We start from the raw sequence: 21,945 nt of genomic DNA on the forward strand, positions 1-21,945 counted from the left end.
TAAGTTGAAGTCTTATAAAATATGTTCCTTCTCCACAATTGTACCCATGATAAACTGCATTTTAGTGAAAATGCATATGGATAACTGACTTAACCATCACTGGAGACAGATAATTTTTGCCTTGTAAGACAACAGGCTTGGGTCATGCAAACAGTCAAGAATTTATTGAGTTTATCTTGCTTCCTTTTACTGTAATTCATAAAAAATACACTCTCTGCAAACTTGTTTCTCAAATGAAATATAAAATATTATGACAAATTCTAGCTTGAACTTTTGGAATGGAGAAGAGAGGCAACAGAGGTTATAAGAACTTCACAAGCACTTCCACAATGCTGCTCCGCTCAGGCCGCATTAAGGTGTATGAAGTGTCTCACCGTGGAAGGTGGGCTGTTAGAAAACAACCCCCGCGAGGAACTGTGAGAACGGCATCTCGAAAGCCAGGTAACTGTTTTCTCAGTGGCAGGTGTGTTCATGATCTTCAACGGATGAACCCAGTTCTAGGCAGAACCCAAGCAAATTAAGTGTGTGGAACAGCTTTTCTGTAGTAAGGTAAAAAACAAAAACACCTGTAAGAATGAGAATATGAACAATCGGTACATAAGTATTCCTCATAGATGTATTTTACAGCACTAGCTTCAGACCAGTAATTCCTAAAGTACACCTATACCTCCTTGGAAAAGAGTAAATAACATAGTAGGCCTGCCCACCATTTTGTTTTGGGCACCTTCCTAGCTCTTGTAATTCTACCTTTAACTATTCTACACTGTAACGATTACAGTAAAATTTTAAAGGTTTGCTACTGATTATTGTAGTTGTTGTCCTTTTGGTTTTTAGAACAACCCATTTTTAATTAAAAAGCCTACGAGCCTTAGTGGTTAGGCCCTTGAAGGAAGGCTTTTGCCTAAGCATGGACAAACTACGCATATGACAAAAGGTCCAGCACAAGACCTGTCAGACCTTCTGCTTCTGGAGGCTGTGACTCAGGCTGTGAGGATGTGCATCTTTTGTCTCTTGTTGACTGTGTGCCAGAAGTTTTGCTCAGCCTGAACAGGGTGGAAGGAAAGCTTCTGGGAAACAACTCTAGTGTCTGTTTCAGAGGCAGAACCTCAATGTAAAATGACTAACAAAGTATTTGGTGGAGTCAAGCATTCCCAGAAAGTTGTGTCCTTGCAAGTGCATTCTGAGTGTTGTGTTATTTGCGTAATTGTTTTGGCAAAGAAAGGACTGTGTATCTTACAGCGTACTCTGTAAGCCTGTGTAATCTCAGAGATGTCTTAACCGAGTCTGAAAGTAGCAAACCTATTCCAGTAAAACAATGTTCAGTGTAACATAATCAAAATTGTGCCTTACAGTGTTATTCTACAGGTGTCTGACACACAGGTTAGCCAGACCTACATCCTTCCAACATCCACAATAGTACAGTTTTGTTTATTAGTGATAGGAAACAATTTCCCTTCTGAAAGCTTTAAGCTGCAAAGACATAGTGTTTTGGGGTTTTTTTTTTTCCAACAAATGATGTTAGATTCCCCACACAGATGTTGCTGCATTAGCTAGCCACACACATTCTAATCTAAAACTCTTGTCTGTGCACAGGTCCAATTTTCAAAGTGCAAAATCAGGAATTAGGTAAGTACTTACGTATAAAATGTGGGAAACAAGTCAAGAAGCAGTGTGCTATGAGATGCCGTCCCTGCTTCACCACTTCTCCTCTTCAGAATGAAAACTTAAACCTTGGTGTTTCTCAACATCTCTTCCTGTTATGCAGGGTTCTGCACACAGTCATGCTCTGGCACTCACTCCCTTCAGAGAGCTCTCCCCCGCTTTAAGACTGCTCATTTGCCAGGTACCTGCTAAGTTAGACCTTCTGTCCTGTGTTTGAATTCTTTGTTTCCCCATATGGCTCTTTCAACAGAGCTGTCTGCAAGTTGCCTGCAGTTCTCCTTACGCTATCCTTCAGGCTTTTGGGTTGGAAGTTTTTTTTCCAAGTTCAAGTGTATGCCTCTTCTTGTTACTGAGATACTCTTCCAAGAAAAGAAATTTTTGTTTTCCTTGACACTACCATCAGGCCCCAAACCCACCTTCTTATGCCCACAGTGTAATTTCTATTACATCTTGGTTATTCTTCTCATAATTCAAATATACCTAGATTATCAAGCAAAGATAGCTACAAAAATACACTGGATTGTTTTATTGTGGAATTTTTTTTTTTTTTTTCATCTATTAGTAAAATTAACTACAACTCACTTTTGAATAGAATTTAGTCTGCGAGAAACACTGAAATGCTATATACTGACTGAAGATTCAAAAACAGTGCATTTTGACATAGATGAAGATGGTCATCATGAAATATCAACAAGGGATTCACAGTCTCATGAAGGTAGTGCTCTTTTCATACAAAAATCTACCAATAATATATGTGATATTATAGGACATTTTAAAATGCACGGTTACGTGTACTGCGTTTAGTTTTGGGTCCCTCACTACAAGAAATGTGTTGAGGTCCTGGAGCATGTCCAAAGAAGGGCAACGAAGATGTTGAGGCATCTAGAGCACAAGACTTGTGAAGAGTGGGAACTGGCTGGGTTTTTTTACTCTGGAGATAAGGATGCTCAGGGGAGAGCTTCTCATTCTTTGTGGCTACCTGAAAGGAGGTTGTAGTGAGGAGGTCAGTCTTGTCTCCCAGGTAGCAAGCAATTGAACAAGAGGAAACAGCCTCAAGTTGTGCCAGGGAGGTTTAAGTTGGACATTAGGAAAAATTTCTTCACTGTAAGGGTTGTCAAGTATTGCAGCAGGTGTGTAGATGCAACGCTTAGAGACATGGTTTTGTAGTAGGCTTGACAGTGTTAGGTTTACGATTAAGACTTGATCTTAAAGCTGTTTTCTGACCTAAATGATTTCATGATTCCATGTTTTCCACAGACATAACATTATATTGCATTGTATGAATATAAAAAAATTTTATTCCAGTTGACAGTAGGTACATAATGTACTTAAATAATGATAAAATTATTTTGTACTGTGATGGTTTGGGTGTTACTCACCCCCTCACTCTTATGAAATCACCCAGACTAGGCTCAGCTGAGGTGGAAGTTAAGGAATAAAGCTGTATTTACAGCTTAGCACAATATACAAGTAGGCATTTACAATATATCACAAATATATACAGCTATACACAGAAATATCAAGTTAAAAGTAATACAGAAACACAACATCCCTCTCAGAAATCAGAGTCCCCAGGAGGGGCTCCCAACCACCCTTCCACCTTCTTTCCACCCCACTACTTTATCCCAGAGTATGCCTTACGGTCAAGGTGAGGTTGGAGGATCAGCAAGGGGGGGTTAGAAAGCAGAAGTATTTGTTACACAGAAGCAGCCCAGGGACAAATCACAGACACTGACAGAGACCCACATTTACTGTGTCTTATCTATGTTTTTCGTCCCTGTTTTTATACATCTCAGCAAGCCTATGAGTGAAGTAGGCATCACCATTGTTTCCTTTTCACAGCCCATAATATAATTTCTCGTTAAAACATTCCAATTTGCCTCAAACTGGCACATGTACACTCCCATTTAATTTAATGGGAAATCTAGATGCTTAGCTGTTAAGAGAATTAAAGCAAAGATAATCCTCAAGGGCAAGGCGAAAAGAAAGAAAAATAGAGTACATTTTGCAATTTGAGAGATGATTTTATTTTTCAAGAAACTTATTTTATCCCAAATAGGGGGTCTCTGACACAACTAACATCACAGAAGTATTTGTTAGAGGGTATTCTTTTGGTAGAGAAGAGACAAATAAGAAGTGCAATCACCTTAAAATTATACATATTCCAGAAATGTGAAGGTTGGGAGAAAAGCTCACAAGCAATATTTCTAACTGAAATATGGGGGGAAAAGCTGAAGTCTGTAGGATAGCTATCAACTTCCTGAAACTTAATTTCTTATATAAGCCCAGGTTTTACAGGAATGAGAAGTTAGTTATGGATGCTTTAGATAAAGACTTAGAAAAGCTTGTTTGATACATAGATATATAGAGGTATAGATATACAGAGATACAGGTTATATATATATATTATATAAACTAAATGTTCTTTTTAGTCTATTGAATTGTCAATAATGACAGCTGCACTGGTAAGGTATTTAAGCATGGTTTATGTAATTTCTAGTGTCTTCTACTTGATAATAGAGTAACTCATACAATTAGCATGGATAATTTATAAACAGAACCAAAACCTGCACAGGTATACAGTGGAAGTAGACTGCAGATAGATTCATAGTGGGGCAGTCCTGATACAGAAGATACTGATGTTCATGGAAGAAAACAGAGAAAATAAAAAAAGGAAATGCTATGTGATGTTCTTGACATGTAAATGGAACCAGCACAAACATATATTCATGATGATACAGTTAAGATAACATCATATCAGGAACCTGCAGTAGCTTGATGTTTGTGACTCTGGCCTGAAGTGAGTGATGCCTTCCTCAGAGAGCTGGCTGTGTGATTCAGGCTGATGTTAGAAAACATCGATAGGCAACCAGCAATAGAACAAGGGGACACAGTCTCAAGTTGTGCCAGGGAAAGTATAGGCTGGATGTTAGGAGGAAGTTCTTGACAGAGAGAGTGATTGGCATTGGAATGGGCTGCCCAGGGAGGTGGTGGAGGCACCGTCCCTGGGGGTCTTCAAGCAAAGCCTGGATGAGGCACTTAGTGCCATGGTCTAGTTGACTGGCTAGGGCTGGGTGCTAGGTTGGACTGGATGACCTTGGAGGTCTCTTCCAACCTGGTTGATTCTATGATTCTATGAAAAGCCAGAAACCCTGTTCTGTTATGAGGGTCTATCTGCTGCCAAAGACTTTGAGGTTTCTTTTTTAAAACCTTTTTTGCCTTACATCTCATTACTGACCTCTATTTTCTCAGATTTTTTTTTTTTTTGGCTAAAGATAATTAATCAGTCAATACATGTATTAGACACAGAGCTCAGACTTTGGTGTTCACGAGTCTAACTGTGGTTTCTTCCAGGGTGAGATGAATTCAGAGACCTGCAGGAAATTAAGTCTGATGACTGTTGCTATTGCACATTGTTTTTCAAATTATTTTTTAATATGGTTCTTTACATTGTTTGTGCTGGTTTTGAATTTGAAGAATGTAATATCTAACTCTGCATATTCTGTTTTAGATATTGCATGGTTTCTAACTCTGCATATTCTGTTTTAGATATTGCATGGTTAAGTGTGTTCACAAGGAATGAACCGGCAGTTACTGGTAAGACTCCCATGGGAATAAAAAAAATTGCTCTCTTTTTTAGGGTCTGGTTTCAAAGAGATATTTCAGAGTAGGAAAAGAAATTATCAATGTTCTCTACATAGACTCGACATTAGAAGTAATATATTATACCATATTTTCACTTAGATCAGGTTACTGGACAGTTCAGAAAATGAGTATGCCTTTCTGTGTTCCCTAAGAAAAATCTTCAAAGTCCCAAAATTTGCCTTAATAATTTACAAGTAATGGCTTGGACTGAAGACAAAGAATAGAACATACACAGGCTAGAAGATAACTATGGGTTTTTTAAATGAAAAACACGTGTGCTCTATTGCTGGCTAGCAAAGACTTGCTCTAAAAGGAGAGGCGAAACAAAGGGAAATGGATGTGAAGAAAAAGGTGACACATTTTTCAACTGTTGTATTTTAAATATAAGAAATTATTGAGTAATTTAAATAAATATCAGCTTCAAGTGTTCTAGTAGAGGAGAAATATATTCCAATTTCAGCAATAAAGGGCTCCTGTAATAAACGAGGGCAAATGCCCATCTGGTCCAGGACTGCACCTTGAACAATGGCTAAATTAGAGTTTCTAGGTAACAGTTTAAAATACTGATACCCTCCTAAATCCCAGTGCTTGTATTTCAGGGACACCTCAGTCAGGAAGTGGTTTCTTGCATTTAGTTAATTTCAAAGTGCATGAATATGTAAAATTGCTGCTTAGGCTCTGGTAAGGTTTGAGTAACCAGAGTGGCTAGGTAATTCACCCAAAGGCTGTCAGAGAGTGGAAGTATCATCTATGAAATTATGGAAAAGTTCCTTACTTTCCTTGCCATTCACTATCCCCTTGATAGACCACTTGCCAGATTTTTGAGAGGTGATAGGGAAAGTTAGACTCCTTTGGATTTGCTCACACTAAACAATGTAGAAGCAAGTTGCAATATACAGATGGAGAAAGTCAAGGGTAGTTAGGATGTAACTCATTGACCTATGTCCCTTGTCAACTAGCTGGACTCCTGCATCCTACTCTTTTGACACTCTTGCCTCTAGGTCAGAATCCTTGTGACTTGGATATGAAATCTCTCTTGGCTGCTGGTGTGCCTCTTACATGCTACAGCTGGACAACTGTGGCTGAGACAATCTAAACTGATGTCACAAAAAGTAACAAGAGGGCTGAATTTTAGACTTTCTACATTTTACTACATTTAACTTAATACACATGCAAACTGAATAAAATACATTAGGGTGAGGTGTGCCTCCATTTTTAACAAGGACTTGTATGCTATTTTCATGCTGTAGCTGTCTCAGACAAAATTGCTTTGGAAGACATCTGAAAAAAAGTATTGAGTTAGGGTAAGTTAGGACAACTAAAATCAGGGATGGGTTTGGAGCAGCTAAAACTAAAATCAGTTGGGTGAGATGAGTATGTTGTGCTGATTCCAAATATCCTTCAAAGGCCAAACAATACCTTTGATAATGTGAAAAAATAAATTTCCTGACCTTGGGAAAGCTTGTATTCAGTTGGTACAATGATGAACAAACAGATCAACTGCTGTTCTCTTTTATATCTTTAGTGACACAAGTGGTATTATTTGATGTAAACCTGCAAGGTAGTCAGACAGCTATAGCATCCCTGGATAGTTATTAGTGTCATCGACATTGCTAGGTGATGCTGTTGTATGTCCTATCAGTTGCAATGCAATACCTAAATTTGTTTATTTTTTGCTGAGGCCTTGAGGTACCAAAAGGCAGTGAATACCAGTTTGTTAGGCTAAGGAATAGCATGTATTATTGATATACTGCTATTTCCTGCAGCTGAGGAAGCAGTGTTGTCTCAAAATTTTGAGACTATAACCAGTGCACCCACAGCTAAGATTATAGAAAGATTTTGAACTAGAAATCCTGCAGAAAATTTAAAAAAAAAAAAATTGAAAAAAAATCTTAAATCCTCCATTTCTGTAGTGATGTGTACATAGCCAGGTATGTTACATAACCTTGAATATTACTTGTATGTGTTAATTACTAATATATATGCCTTCATAGAATGTATGTTAATGTAAAAATTACATTCTATGTATTAACTGAAAATATAGAGAAAAATATATGGCAAATTTATACTGTCATAAGGCCACAGACTTTATAAATAGTTCACAGAAAAGAATGTTTTTTTTGTTTCTGGTTCTAAGCCAATGTAAAGTGAATCTGAATGTTACTTCTTTACAAAATATTTTCTGCTGTGCTGTATTTTAAAAAGTGAAACACATTTTATTACAGTATTCTCCTCTCTTAAACAGAGTCTAATAATTTGGTGATCCTCACACAGAGATCTAAGCTTAATGAATTTGTCCTCTTGTGCAAGGGTAAGAAGCACCTTTCTCTGAAGGTAAGAAGTTTATTTCATTTGTAACCTGTGGGTGCTCTTTCTTACTACAGGACAATTTCCCCTGCAGACCATTTAAAGTTAATTATCCTTTGCTTGCCAACTTCCACATTTACCAGCTTCTAGATAGCTCCCTCTGTTCTGCCTGGGGAAACATATAAAGTAGTTTATGGTAAAGATGATTGGGTTAGGTAGTTGGCTGCTCTTCAACTACCACTGGTGTTGGGTTCATAGAATCATAGAATCATAGAATCAACCAGGTTGGAAGAGACCTCCAAGGTCATCCAGTCCAACCTAGCACCCAGCCCTAGCCAGTCAACTAGACCATGGCACTAAGTGCCTCATCCAGGCTTTGCTTGAAGACCCCCAGGGACGGTGCCTCCACCACCTCCCTGGGCAGCCCATTCCAATGGGCTAGTCTCTGTGGAGAAAGAGGAGGCATAACCAGAAAGAGAAGGAGAGGAATCATAGAATCAACCAGGTTGGAAGAGACCTCCAAGATCATCCAGGCCAACCTAGCACCCAGCCCTATCCAATCAACTAGACCATGGCACTAAGTGCCTCATCCAGGCTTTTCTTGAACACCTCCAGGGATGGTGCCTCCACCACTTCCCTGGGCAGCCCATTCCAATGGCAAATCACTCTCTCTGTGAAGAACTTCCTCCTAACATCCAGCCTAGACCTCCCTCAGCACAGCTTGAGTCTATGTCCCTTTGTTCTGTTGCTGTTTGCCTGGGAGAAGAGACCAACCCCCACCTGGCTACAACCTCCCTTCAGGTAGTTGTAGACAGCAATGAGGTCACCCCTGAGCCTCCTCTTCTCCAGGCTAAACAACCCCAGCTCCCTCAGCCTCTCCTCACAGGGTTTGTGTTCCAGGCCCCTCACCAGCTTTGTTGCCCTTCTCTGGACACATTCCAGCATCTCAATATCTCTCTTGAATTGAGGGGCCCAGAACTGGACACAGCACTCAAGGTGTGGCCTGACCAGTGCTGAGTACAGGGGAAGAATAACCTCCCTTGTCCTACTGGCCACACTCTTCCTGATGCAGGCCAGGGTGGCATTGGCTCTCTTGGCCACCTGGGCACACTGCTGCCTCATCTTCAGCCTACTATCCACCGGTCCCCCCAGGTCCCTTTCTGTCTGGCTGCTCTCCAGCCACTCTTGTCCCCAGCCAGTAGCACTGCTTGGGGTTGTTGTGGCCAAAGTGCAGAACCCTGCACTTGGCCTTGTTAAATCTCATCCCACTGGCCTCTGCCCACCCATCTATCCTGTCAAGGTCCCTCTGCAGGGCTCTCCTACCCTCCAACAGATCAACACCTGCTCCTAGCTTGGTGTCATCTGCAAACTTACTGATGCTGGATTGATGTTGAACAGGACTGGGCCCAGCACTGACCCCTGAGAAACACCACTAGTGACAGCTGCCAACTGGATGTGGCACCATTCACCAACACTCTCTGGGCTCTGCCATCCAGCCAGTCCCTGACCCAGCATAGAGTGAATCTGTCCAAGCCATGAGCTGCCAGCTTGGCTAGGAGCTTCTTGTGGTAGACTGTGTCAAAGGCTTTGCTGAAGTCCAGGTAGACTACATCCACAGCCTGCCCCACATTCACCAGGCAGGAAACCTGATCATAAAAGGAGATCAGGTTGGTCAGGCAGGACCTGCCCTTCCTAAACCCATGCTGGCTGGGCCTGATCCCTTGGCCATCCTGTAGGTGCTTTGTGATGGCACTCAAGATGACCTGTTCCATCACCTTGCCTGGCACTGAGGTCAGGCTGACAGCTCTGTAGATTTCTGGCTCCTCCTTTCGACCCTTCTTGTGGATGGGTATCACATTGGCAGCTTCCAGTCTCTGGGGACCTCTCCAGTGAGCCAGGACTGTTGATAAATGATGGAGAGTGGCTTGGCCAGCTCAGCTGCCAGCTCTCTCAGCACCCTAGGATGGATCCCATCTGGTCCCCTGGACTTGTGAAGAAACAAGAATTCTGCTTTGGAAAGAGATGTGTTACAGAATGGAATTATTTTTCTGTGTTCAACCCAGATTACAGCATAAAGAATGTGATGAAAGTAGAACTGAACACAGTATCCTGTTTTAAACACTGACCATCTGTTGTAAGAGTATTCTTCTTTTCTCCAATCTTGTGAGGACTTACTTATGGTAGAAAGAGGATTACAAATCTGAGGATTACAAATTTGATTAAAGTCTGAGTCAGAATGTGTAGGAATTTAACCTCTCAAACAGGGCAAAGGTCTAAGGCACTCTGTTTACACAGGTTATGCCATGATAAGCAATGGACCTTCATGTAACGCTGGTCATGTATGTTGGCATAAATCACCAAGTGAATGCTTCCTGAAATTAAATCTTTGCTGTTTCTAATTTGGTTTTAATTCACAGATTAATTTCCATTAAATCTATTTCCTAAAATCAGCTGGGAAAATGTATGGTGCAGGATACACTGATTACGTTTATCCTTTATTTCCCCCTGGGATTTTCCATTGTGCCCTTGAAAGAGCAACTGTTTTAAAATATTTTTTTTTTTCTGGTTCAAAGATTACCTTTTCACAAATTAGTTGTTTGAAAGTTGTCCCACCAAACCATGGGAGGAACTGAGTGATAAACGCTAATGGAGCCAAATCATCTATTTTAAATTATGAGGTTATATCTGATTTCTTGACATGATTAAAAGCAGTTCATATCTGAAGATGAGATAAGATGTGCTCGCTGCCTCTCAAATAAGTAAAAAAACTTGGAAAGATTATGGATAATTTCTTTTTCCAGCAGAATACAAATAATTTTCTTAACTTCAACAGGAATTCATGCAGAACATGAAAGAGCTTCTTATCACACACACACACACACAGAGAGTATCATCAGGGTTGGAAGAGACCTCACAGATCATCAAGTCCAACCCTTTACCACAGAGCTCAAGGCTAGACCATGGCATCAAGTGCCACATCCAATCCTGCCTTGAACAGCCCCAGGGACAGCGACTCCACCACCTCCCCGGGCAGCCCATTCCAGTGTCCAATGACTCTCTCAGTGAAGAACTTTCTCCTCACCTCAAGCCTAAATTTCCCCTGGTGCAGCCTGAGGCTGTGTCCTCTCGTTCTGGCGCTGGCCACCTGAGAGAAGAGAGCAACCTCCTCCTGGCCACAACCACCCCTCAGGTAGTTGTAGACAGCAATAAGGTCACCCCTGAGCCTCCTCTTCTCCAGGCTAAACAATCCCAGCTCCCTCAGCCTCTCCATAAAGTTTTGACATCCTGTTATATGACATGGTTAGTTCTTGGCTGCATTGCAAAACAGAATCCAGGCACTGAACAATATGAAGGACCATCTTTTGTATTTGCTTTCAACCCAATTAGTTTAACATGGCAAATGGTAAAACAGTACATGGAAGCATTCCGAGAATGTACCAGTTTGCTAACCTTGCGTAATTTGAACCTAAGCATTAAAGGAATTTATTTTTTTTTAATACACAGTTTTCTTTAGAATTAGTGCCACATTTGTGAAATAGAATAACAAAATATGCATACAAAATTAGCAGTCTAAATGGTTGTCAACACAGGTTTTAAAAGCATCCTGTTCAGAGACAGATGGTCCCTCAGCGGAAAGATGCAACAGGAAAGCCTGCAACCATGAAGATCCTGACTTCAAACAGGTATATAATGATGACAAAATGAACAAAAATATGTGTGAGAGAGAGAGTGCATGCAAGCATCTTAAACTCTATCATTTTGTGGTTGCTGCACCCAAGGCTGCCCTTGAATTTCATATTGCCTGCCAGCCTGTTCTTGTTGGTGAGCATAAGGTTCATCACAGCACCTTTTGTTGTGAATTCCTTTACCGCCTGGAGGAGGAAATTGTCATACATTCATTTTGGGAACCTATTCGATTGCTAGTGTCCTGCTGTGTTGTTCTTCAACAGATAATCCAGGTGGTTGAAATGTCCCATGGGGACCAGGGCTTGTGGACACAAAGCTGCTCCAATCTGTTTATAGACTGCCTCATCTGCTTAGTCTTCTTGGTTAGGTGGCCTGTAGCAGACCCCCACTATCATATCACTTTTTCTTGCCTTCCCTTTAATCCTCACCCATAACTCTGTCATCAATTCTGTGCCCAGGTGGAGCTCCACAGACTCTTTGATGTGGCAGAGGACCTTCTCCCCTGCCTGTCTTTCTAAAAATCTCACACTCATCTGACTCCACACTGTAATCATGTGAGCCTTGCTACCATGTCTTAGTAATGCTGATGATATTATAGACCTGCAGGCGTGCACACAGCTGTAGCTTTTCTTGCTCATTCCTCATGCTCTGTGCATTAGTGTAAAGGCATTTAAGCTGGAGCTTCAGTGAAGCCAGTTTACCAAAACTGGAGTACCCTTATCCTGCTCTTTGAACACTCTTCCCAGACAGTGGTCCAACTCCAGGTCTACCCTTATCCTGCTCTTTGGACACTCTTCCCAGACAGTGGTCCAACTCCAGGTCCAGGGCATCTATTAGTGTCATTGGGTTTGTTGGGGGGACGACGACTGAGCACTCTTTTCCCCAGCAGCTTTTTCTATGGAGCTGTTCATAACAAAAGAATGCCTTCATGACTGCAAGTTTTGGGAAGCAGTTGGAAAGAAGAGCTGTAAGACTTGCCTGTAGAGACCTGTTCTTCACTCCATGTTTCTAAACACATAATCAGGATAATTATTCTGACAACCCATTCATTACCTAACAAGAAAAACAGTGATCTATTTATCATGGCTTCTTGCTGATACCTTCAAGAAGAAGAGAGAAAAAAAGTTAATCGCTTATATGAGGAGAAATCTGCAGCCTATAGTTGAATCACATCTAGCTAGGCCAAGAAGCAAAAATCTTCAGTCAAGCCTGAACCATAAGATTATTTGTAAACTGTCTAGAATGAGTTCTCTGATAAGGAGATAATTTATGGTGTGATGAATACAGTTGCCATTGTCCTTAGGATGAAAAAATGTGACTGAGATGGAGAAATACTTCTCATGGCCAATGACAAAACTATGTGGTGCTGCAGTGTGATATTTCTGCTAGATATAGCAGAAGGTCTTAAAAGACAGGCATTTTGGCTTTCTTATTGGAAGACTGCCAGTAGAATTACCAGAAACATGAGAATCTGTGGAGCCTGCTGTTCCACCAGCAGGAAGAGTTGTATATAGTGCTGTAAATTTCCATTTCTGTAACCAGGGATTGAGGAGAGACACTTCACAATATTTATTAAAACATCTTTTATTAATTAGGCTGTTAGTATCACAGTAAAATAACAATATTATCTAACACAAAATAATAGTTTATAATAACATCTTATTCTAACAGAGAGTTGAGTCAGGAAGGTTAAGATGGAACACAGGCAATATTTATTGCAATGTTATTCTGGTAAGAGTGGAAAACTGTTTGCATTGGACATGCAGTGACTGCCTCATGCCATCACCCATCTGGAGCAGCAGTTGAGAGGCCAACCCCAGCAGTTTGTTCAGGAGAGGCTTACATTCACTTAGGACTGTAATTATTTTAACTCTGTAATAGAGTATGCATATAATAATTAATAATGTCATACAAGCAAATGCAGTTAACCACACAACCGTATGAATTAACAGATACAGAACAGTACTTCCCTTCATCTCCACCACCAATAAGGTTTTCACAGCTATCTCCCCACAGCATGTTGACAATGATGGAATGTTTCCTACCACTTGTGTATAATTCTCCTGATAGCAAATACAATACAGTCTCTTTTTCACACAAGTAACTTTGTCACTTGTAGCTCACTGTCTTGGTTTAACCCCAGCCAGCAATGAAGCAGCACACAGCTGCTTGCTCAGTCCCCAACCAGTGGAACAGGTGAGAGAAACAAACGAAGAAACAAAACAAACAAGCCAAACTCCCATAACACACACACACACACAAAACAAAACAAACCAAACAACAATCAAACAAAACAAAACAAAACAAACCCAACAACAAACCAAAACAACAAAAGTAAAACTTTTGGTTTGGTATAAAGACAGTTTAACAGGCCAGAAAATGGAGGGAAACTACCACTACTACTACTGCTGATGCTGGTGGTGCTACTACTACTGGCATATACAAAACAAGTGGTGCACAATCCAGTTGTTTACCGATGCTGGCTGATGTCCGAACAATCTCTGAGCTGTAGTGTCTCCAGGGTAACTCCCACCACCCTGTTTATATACTGGGTATGACATCATATGGTATGAAATAACTCTTTGGCTTATCCTTGCTGTGTCTCCTCCCAGCTTGTGCAGTCTCAGCCTCTGGTGGCAAGGCAGCAGGAGAAGCTGAAATTTTGTTAACTTCGTATGACCACTGCTCAGCAGTAACTAAAACATCAGTGTGTTATCAATGCTACTGTCATCCTAAATCCAAACCACAGCAGTGTATAAGCTAATAGGAAGTTAACTTTATTCCGGTGAAACTGGGACACTCATACACAGGAAATGTTAGACCCAGTCATTTCTAGAAAAAACAAAAACAAAACCAATATATGATGTTGAAATGAGTTTTATTTAGCATTCATTGTTGGCATTAATAGCTTGATATGACCTCACGTTCTCAACTAGACTATTACTGTTTCATGCCCTCCTTGTCGTCTTGCAGCCATTTCATAAAAGATTGGCAGTTTCCTTAAATGTCTGAACTGAAATTATGCAGCTACTCAATCAATCCCACCCTTGACAGTGGGACAGGAGAAAGAACAGCAAGAGAGAAGCTGAGAAAACTTAGGATCCAAGACAAAGACAATATAATGTCTAAAGCTTAGAGAAAACCTCAAGTGATACAGAAATACTTATTCATCTCCTCCCATAAGCATATCAACCTTGGAAGACAAAAACTCAAATCCCTACCATCTTCATCCTCTGTGCCAGTCTTTATGGCTCACTGTGACATTATATGGCATGGAGTATCCCTTTGACCAGTCTGGGATAGCTGTCCTTGCTGTGTGCTCTAGTCTTTTGCCCATCTTTGGGCTACTTGCTGGGACAAAGTGGGATAAAGATGTCTTGACGCTGTGCATGCTCTGCTCAGCAATAGCCAAAACACTGGTGTGTCATCAACCCTGTTTCAGTTGCAAACCCAAATATAATTGCTTTGTAATACTTTCCAAGGTCCATAGGCTCCTTGATGATGCTGAGGTGACAGCTCAGTTTTACTAGTTTACTTATCATCATTGTACAGCTCATGCAGGTTTTGATCGTGTGCTGATTTGTCTCCTCTGAGACAAAATCCAGATTATGGTGTGTCCTGTATATCTTTGCATGTAGCCTATCATGGCAATGTGACATAATTTGTTCTGTTTCAGAGTTCTCATATCCTTTCCTTTAAAAGCTTCTTGTTTTAGAGGGTAGCTGTTTAATTTAGGTTGGGGATACACTTGTTGTGCATTATACAAACTGACTTTAAATAATTCTGAGTCTTATTTATTTCAAAACTTGGATACTATTCTCTCACATTTTCTCTGTGGCTCCCATCAGTAACATTCCACAAGACAATATTGTCTTTAACCTGTGAAGACAAAATTCTAAGGTGACCATATGATATCATAGGCATATTGTGAATGCTCTATGCAACACAAGTAAAAGTATGTATTTTGCCACTGTGTGAAACCTGACCTGCAAATTCATTCTTCATTTAAATACCATGGGAAAGAAAGTTGGATCTGTAACTAAAAACCAGCTGTTGTTTTTTCTCTTTAAACTTCCACATAATCTCTCAGGCACGCCTGCTGCCATGGGAGCTGTCCTCAAGGCAAACTGTCTGGCAATAGGGCTATATTGCATTCAGCTTTTTCTCATCAGCCTTCTTAGAAGACTAATAGAAAGTTATCTATCATGACTTCTTGAAAACACCCTTTTCTCCAATGGCCTGCTGCAACGCTCAGTACTAGTAGTGTTAGGATACACTTCTATTCTTAGCACTTTTTTCTTCTCCCAGTTACACAATATAATAGAAACACAGAATGGGTAAGGTTGGAAGGGACCACAAGGATCATCCAGTTCCAATGCCCTGCCATAGGCAGGGACACCTGCTAGAACAGGTTGCTCAAGGCCTCATCCAACCTGGCCTTGAACACTTCCAGGGAGGGAGCATCAACAGCCTCCCTGGGCAACATGTTCCAGTGTCTCACCACCCTCACTGTAAAGGACTTCTTCCCGACATCTAGTTTAAATCTCCCCTCTTCAAGTTTAAACCCATTACGACTTGTCCTGTCATTACAAGACCCTGTAAATAATCTCTCCCCATCCATCCTGTAGGTCTCTTTCAGATACTGGAAGGCCACTATAAGGTCTCCTCGAAGCCTTGCCTTCTCCAGACTGAAGAGCCCCAAGTCTTGTAGTCTGTCCTCATAGCAGAGGTGCTGCAGCCCTCTGATCATCTTTGTGGTCTTCCTCTGGACTCGATCTAACAGTTCCCATCTCCTTCTTGCGTTGGGGGCTCCAGAACTGCACACAGTACTCCAGGTGGGGTCTGAGAGGAGAGCAGAGTAAAGGGGAAGAATCCCCTCCCTTGCCCTGTTGGCCATGCTTCTCTTGATGAAGCCTAGCACACAGTTGCTGTCTAGGCTGCACATGCACACTGCTGGCTTGTGCTGAGCTTTTCATCAACCCAGACCCCCAGGTCCTTTTCCTCAGGGCTGCTCTCCAGCCATTTGCCACTGAGCCTGGATCTGTGCTTGGGATTGCGCCGACCCAGGTGCAGGACCTGACACTTGGCCTTCTTGAATGTCATGAAGTTGGCCTGGGCCCACCTCTCCAGCCTGTCCAGGTCTCTCTGGATGGCATCCCTACCCTCTAGCAAGTCAACTGGGCCACACAGCTTGGTGTCATCTGCAGACTTGCTGAGAGTGTACTCGATTCCTCTGTCCATATCACTGGCAAAGATGTTAAACAGCAGTGGTCCCTGCACTGACCCCTGAGGGATGCCACTTGTCACTGGTCTCCAGGCGGACATTGTGTCATTGATCACCACTTTCTGTGTGTGACCATCAAGCCAACTCTGTTTCCAGCAGTGCTCTACCCATCAAGTCAGTGTTTTTCTGGTTTGGTGACCAGGATGTCATGTGGAACACAGTCAAATGCTTCACTCAGGTCCAGGTAGATGTCAGTTGCCCTTCCATTGTTCGCTGTTGCTGTGGCTTAGAATCACAGAACCAACCAGGTTGGAAGAGACCTCCAAGATCATCCAGTCCAACCTAGCACCCAGCCCTATCCAGTCAACTAGACCATGGCACTAAGTGCCTCATCCAGGCTTTGCTTGAACATTTCCAGGGACGGTGCCTCCACCACCTCCCTGGGCAGCCCATTCCAATGCCAATCACTCTCTCTGGCAAGAACTTCCTCCTAACATCCAGCCTATACCTACCTCGGCACAACTTGAGACTGTGTCCCCTTGTTCTGTTGCTGTTTGTCTGTGAGAAGAGACCAACCCCCACCTGGGTACAGCCTCCTTTCAGGTAGTTGTAGACAGCAATGAGGTCCCCCCTGAGCCTCCTCTTCTCCAGGCTAAACAACCCCAGCTCCCTCAGCCTCTCCTCATTCGGTTTGTGCTCCAGGCCTCTCACCAGCTTTGTTGCCCTTCTCTGGACACATTCCAGTATCTCAATATCTCTCTTGAATTGAGTGGCCCAGAACTGGACACAGTACTCAAGGTGTGGCCTGACCAGTGCTGAGTACAAAAGGTTTTGTTTTGTTTTGTTTTGTTTTGTTTGGGATGGGGTTTTTTGGTTGGTTTGGTTTGGTTTGGTCTGTTTGTTTTCCCTTGCAGTTGAAGTTGCCAAATATTCTTACTCCATTTCTATGTCCTTGTTACCACTTTGAGTCCCTACAATGTTATTTCTTTCCTAAAGACAACTTGTCTTCAACTTCCTTAATAGCATTTTTTAAAGCAGAACTTTTGGACTGAAGTTGCAGGTACTCTGCCATTACACTGGTTTGATCAAGACAGAATATTTTAACTTTAACCACTTCCCATTATAGTTTTCCTGATAGCTGAGGTGTACCCTCAAATTTCTTTCATGTACTCCACAATAACCGCAGGACACTTTCCTTCTGTCCCCTGTTGTTATGTGGGATGAAAGGACATGTTCTTCCTTCCACAAACGGTGATTATTTGCAATGCAGAAATCTCCAGCATAGCTGGTCTTTGTAATATCATCTTGATTTTTACCAAGCCTTTGTTTTCATTTTAGAGGTCCCCTTAAGCATTGTGCACAACAACTAGCCTCATTTATAGACCTGTCTTGTGGGTAGAATGAGAGTGTTCAAACAGATCACTCAAAAGGGCAGATGAAATAATTTGATTACATTTGTTTACCATCTTCTCCAAAAGATGCCATGAATTCCTTTCCTCCTGAAAAGAGGTTGAGGTGGGAGAATCTTTTGTTAAATAAGCTTTTACTATTAGCAGCAGCAAACTATTCAGTCTTTACAGTTATTCCCCCACTCAGTGTGCACACTTAGGAGCAGGGGCTTGTACCCACATGTCAGGGGTTTCAGCCAGCTCTGTACAGTCACACATTGGGTCCTCTGTTTCAGCAAGGGTGCTTGTATATACTGCCCTGTAGTCTTTGTTGAACATGGTGTGGGTTACATCATCTGCCATGGGTCCCAGTGTGTGCTGGAGGCCTTGGGGGGGTTCAGCAGCAACTTGGCACCATTGGTTACCAACTTTTCCAGATTTACCAGGGCTGCTACTCTCCAGGACTTATGGTTTCAGAGACTACATATGAGCATACATTCTTCTCTCTATGGACTTATGTTCTCCACTACCACTCTGAGATGCCCAGAGGGCCCAACCATATCCACACACAGTGAGGGGCTGTTTTTGCAGTAGCCATTCCTGCAAAGATGGATCTTTGAAGAAGCCTTTTGGAAATTGGACACACAGAGAAAACCATAGGTAAAAGGACAGTTGTTTAAAAGTAATTGGTGCTGTGGCTTTCTAATTTTACTCCAAAACAGACAAGAAAAAATGCGGATTGAAATTGCTAGGTGCAGCTGACAAGGTAGGTGTGTAGTATGAGAATAACTAGATGAAACACTGAACTTATCCCAGTAACAGTAACTCTAGAGAAAAACTGTGCTTGTCCTTTTGTGAAGCAAATGAATGCAGCTATGAGTCTGAAAATACTCAGTCATTTGAAGGACACAAGTATTATTTTATTCATAGTTACCACAGAATCTGTCCCACAACGATTAGGTGTTGCCAAAGATTCATCTAGAAGTTGGTAAATCTGTCACTAGAGAAATAATTCTAAGTTTAGCAAGCAGGCAACATAAACGAATTTTTGTCAAGTGAAACTCTGTAGAAAGGCTTTTAAAAATAACATGTTCTTTATGTTGTGTGCTTTTTTTGTAGCTGAGTGAAGACAGCCACTTTTTTTTCATCATGCACTACCTAGGAGATTCAGTGCAGTTCCAGTGCTATGAAGATACAAGTTACTACCTGTGTGTGAATGATGACTCACTTGATATTCGCAAGGTGGAAAGCAAGGAACCCAACCAGGACAAAAATTTTTACTTCAAGGTGTCCTATATATAGGAAAAGTAATTTGCCTGCCTTTCAGTGGCCTAAGTTTCCATGCAACTCCTATTTCAAGCTAACACAAGAGAAGGAAGGTTGAGGTCAACTTATTTCCATTTTGACTTAATTTTTACTTTTTCTGCAATTCCTTTAGTCACCATTTAGCATAAGTAACTTCCTTTTGTGTCTGTGCTTTCAATAGGAAAAGAGAAAGGTTAAGTTCAAAAAATACACTAACTGACAAGTCTTTTGTGCCTTTCCTGCACAATTATGTTTTTAAGGAGCTGAATTCTGTACTGGAAAAAGTAGATGGGGGATATTTCAAAGACAGGGAAAAAAAAAAAGAAAGTGTGTATGGGGATGAAATAGTATGTACAGTTAGTTCTTCATGTGGTAAATGCTTTACTTTTGTTAAAAATATCTCTTGTAAGCTCACCTAAACTTGAGAGGGAAACATTTAGAAGTTATTAAATGCATGTGTTCATGTCCTGATTGACTGACTGACTCTGGGGGAGCAGTGGAAAAAGTATTTCAGGTCTAACTGAAAACAGAGAGGCTGAAGGTTAGGCATCTTTCTACCCCTGTAGCTTCAAGTCCACCCATGTACTCCATTACACAGTTCCAGCATCTGTCTAGCATGGCAGCTCTCTAAGAAAATGTACATGGGCCATCATACACACAATCTGGAAGCAAAGGGAGGTAGCAAAGTGAATTGATGGGACACAACAGATGCCTGTGAACACTAGCAGAAATTTGTTCAGACTTTGGCTTCCATCTCTGAATCACAGAGAGAAACACAATTATGTCCATCTGCAAAGCAGAGTAGAGAACAGCACCTGAAAAATCATTAAATGTTCATGATGACTGAGTTAAATAAATGTTAGGTGCTCATGGGGGTACACTGTAGGAGCAGAGTACCTGCTTTCTAGCAGCAAGGTCTCTCAGTGTGAAGTGGAAGATGCTGATAGTTAAACATAGGCCTGCAAGGCACAAAACATTTGAAATACAAGAGGAGACAAAACAAAAGCTTACACAGGATCACTGGGTATTAAAGATCTGGTTCTCCACTGCTGTGTGTAAGATCTTACTATGACTTTGTGCAAATTTTCTTTCATGCAAATCATTTGGGAATGTGTGTGTGTAAGTGATAGACATCAGACACTAATGCCAAGGGGTTGTTGCTTAGTTGCAGAGGAACAGCTTACAAGTTGCATAACACTTGCAGGAATTGTTCTGTGCAAATTCCCCAAGTCTGTGAAACCCTAGGAGATTTTGTGGTTTTTTTTCTCCCTACTAGCAGTGTGGAGTTTCACTGCTGAGCTGTTTGTATTCTTTAAATAATTAAAATAATTATCTTGCTTCCACAGCTGCTTCCTGAATAGTACTTACAACTTGAGGATCTCTTAAGAGTTTAGTGAAGTCAATGGGAAGAAAAAGCCCCAAATGCTAAGTGTTGACTTCAGCACACATTACTCTAGAATTAATTTTGTTTTAATGGTATTGTGTTGCATAAGAAATAAATTCAATTAAGCATCAGGTGCAATAATTTCACTAAATGATACACTAACACTTCATTTGTCATGTGTTTATTATTTATAATGTGATCACCATACTAAATGACAGATAGTAAGGTGATGATGATGACCCATCAAAAAGCTTGCACAAAGTATATAAATTAAATCAGAATTGCAAAAAAGCAACCACCTCAGTGAATTTGTATTAAATTACGGTTTTATGCAGAATTTTGTCCTTTTTACAATCTACTTTAAAAATAAGATTTTTTTTTTTTAAAACAGTTTAAGAGACAGAGCATGTAAGGAAAGCAACAGTGGTAATTTTCTTGAAGATGTGAGATATAAGATGGTAATGTCATTTGGCAATTTTTCCTCAGAAAACAGTAAATTCAGCCAGCTTTGTAACTACGAATGTGCATAGGAAAACATGTTAAAAAATTCTGGATAAAAATCCTTCCTAGATTCATATTTTGCTAAAAAAAACACCTTCTCAGACTGAAAATTTCAAATCACAGGATCACAGGATGTTAGGGCTTGGAAGGGACCCAAGGAGACCATCAAGTCCAACCTCCCTGCCAGAGCAGGACAATACTATCTAACACAGATCACAGAGGAACACATTCAGACAGGCCTTGAAAGCCTCCAGAGAAGGAGACTCCATAACCTTTCTGGGAAGCCTGTTCCAGGGCTCTGTGACGCATACAGTAAATAAGTTCCCTGTTGTGTTGAGACAGAACCTCTTTTGCTGCAACTTACACCCATTGCTCCTTGTCCTATCCCAGGGAGCAAGTGAGCAGAGCCTGTCCCCCCCTTCCTGGCCAGCCCTCAGATACTTATAAACATTTATGAAATCCCCTCTCAGTCTTCTCTTCTGCAGACAAAAATCTCTCAGCCTCTCCTCATAAGCCATGCCCTCCAGTCCCCTAATCATCCTCCTAGCACTCCGATGGACCTTCTCCAGCAGATCTCCGTCCCTCTTAAACTGGGGAGCCCAAAACTGAACACAGTACTCAAGATGAGGTCTCACCAGGGCAGAGTAGAGGGAGAGGAGAACCTCCCTTGATCTGCTGGACACACTCTTCCTAATACACCCAGGATCCCATTGGCCTTCTTGGCCACAAGAGCACATTGCAGTGCCATGGCTGACTTGTTATCCACCAGGACCCCCAGGTCCCTTTCCACAGGACTGCTTTCCAGCAGATCACCTCCCAGGGTGATCACCAGCCTGGGCAGT

At 41.4% G+C, this 21,945-nt stretch overlaps 1 protein-coding gene across 1 annotated transcript; it reads left to right on the forward strand.

Moving 5' to 3' along the window:
- Positions 1-278: 278 nt before the first annotated feature.
- LOC135193121 (uncharacterized) lies at positions 279-20,771 on the forward strand. Its single transcript, XM_064176615.1, has 8 exons — positions 279-441; positions 1,594-1,626; positions 1,766-1,843; positions 2,255-2,377; positions 5,212-5,259; positions 7,553-7,641; positions 11,205-11,297; positions 19,033-20,771. The coding sequence occupies exons 1-8, from the start codon at positions 279-281 to the stop codon at positions 19,213-19,215; spliced, it is 810 nt and encodes a 269-aa protein (XP_064032685.1). The 3' UTR covers positions 19,216-20,771.
- The last annotated feature ends 1,174 nt before the right edge of the window (positions 20,772-21,945 follow it).

Source organism: Pogoniulus pusillus, chromosome Z, assembly GCF_015220805.1.
Source record: "Pogoniulus pusillus isolate bPogPus1 chromosome Z, bPogPus1.pri, whole genome shotgun sequence".
Lineage (NCBI taxonomy): Eukaryota > Metazoa > Chordata > Aves > Piciformes > Lybiidae > Pogoniulus > Pogoniulus pusillus.

Excerpts from the sequence above, each read along its gene's own strand:
- LOC135193121 (XM_064176615.1), top strand. The coding sequence starts at position 279 with ATGGAGAAGAGAGGCAACAGAGGTTATAAGAACTTCACAAGCACTTCC. Across the intron at positions 1,627-1,765 it reads AGTGCAAAATCAGGAATTAG|GGTTCTGCACACAGTCATGC; the intron begins GTAAGTACTTAC and ends CCTGTTATGCAG. Across the intron at positions 2,378-5,211 it reads GGATTCACAGTCTCATGAAG|ATATTGCATGGTTAAGTGTG; the intron begins GTAGTGCTCTTT and ends ATTCTGTTTTAG.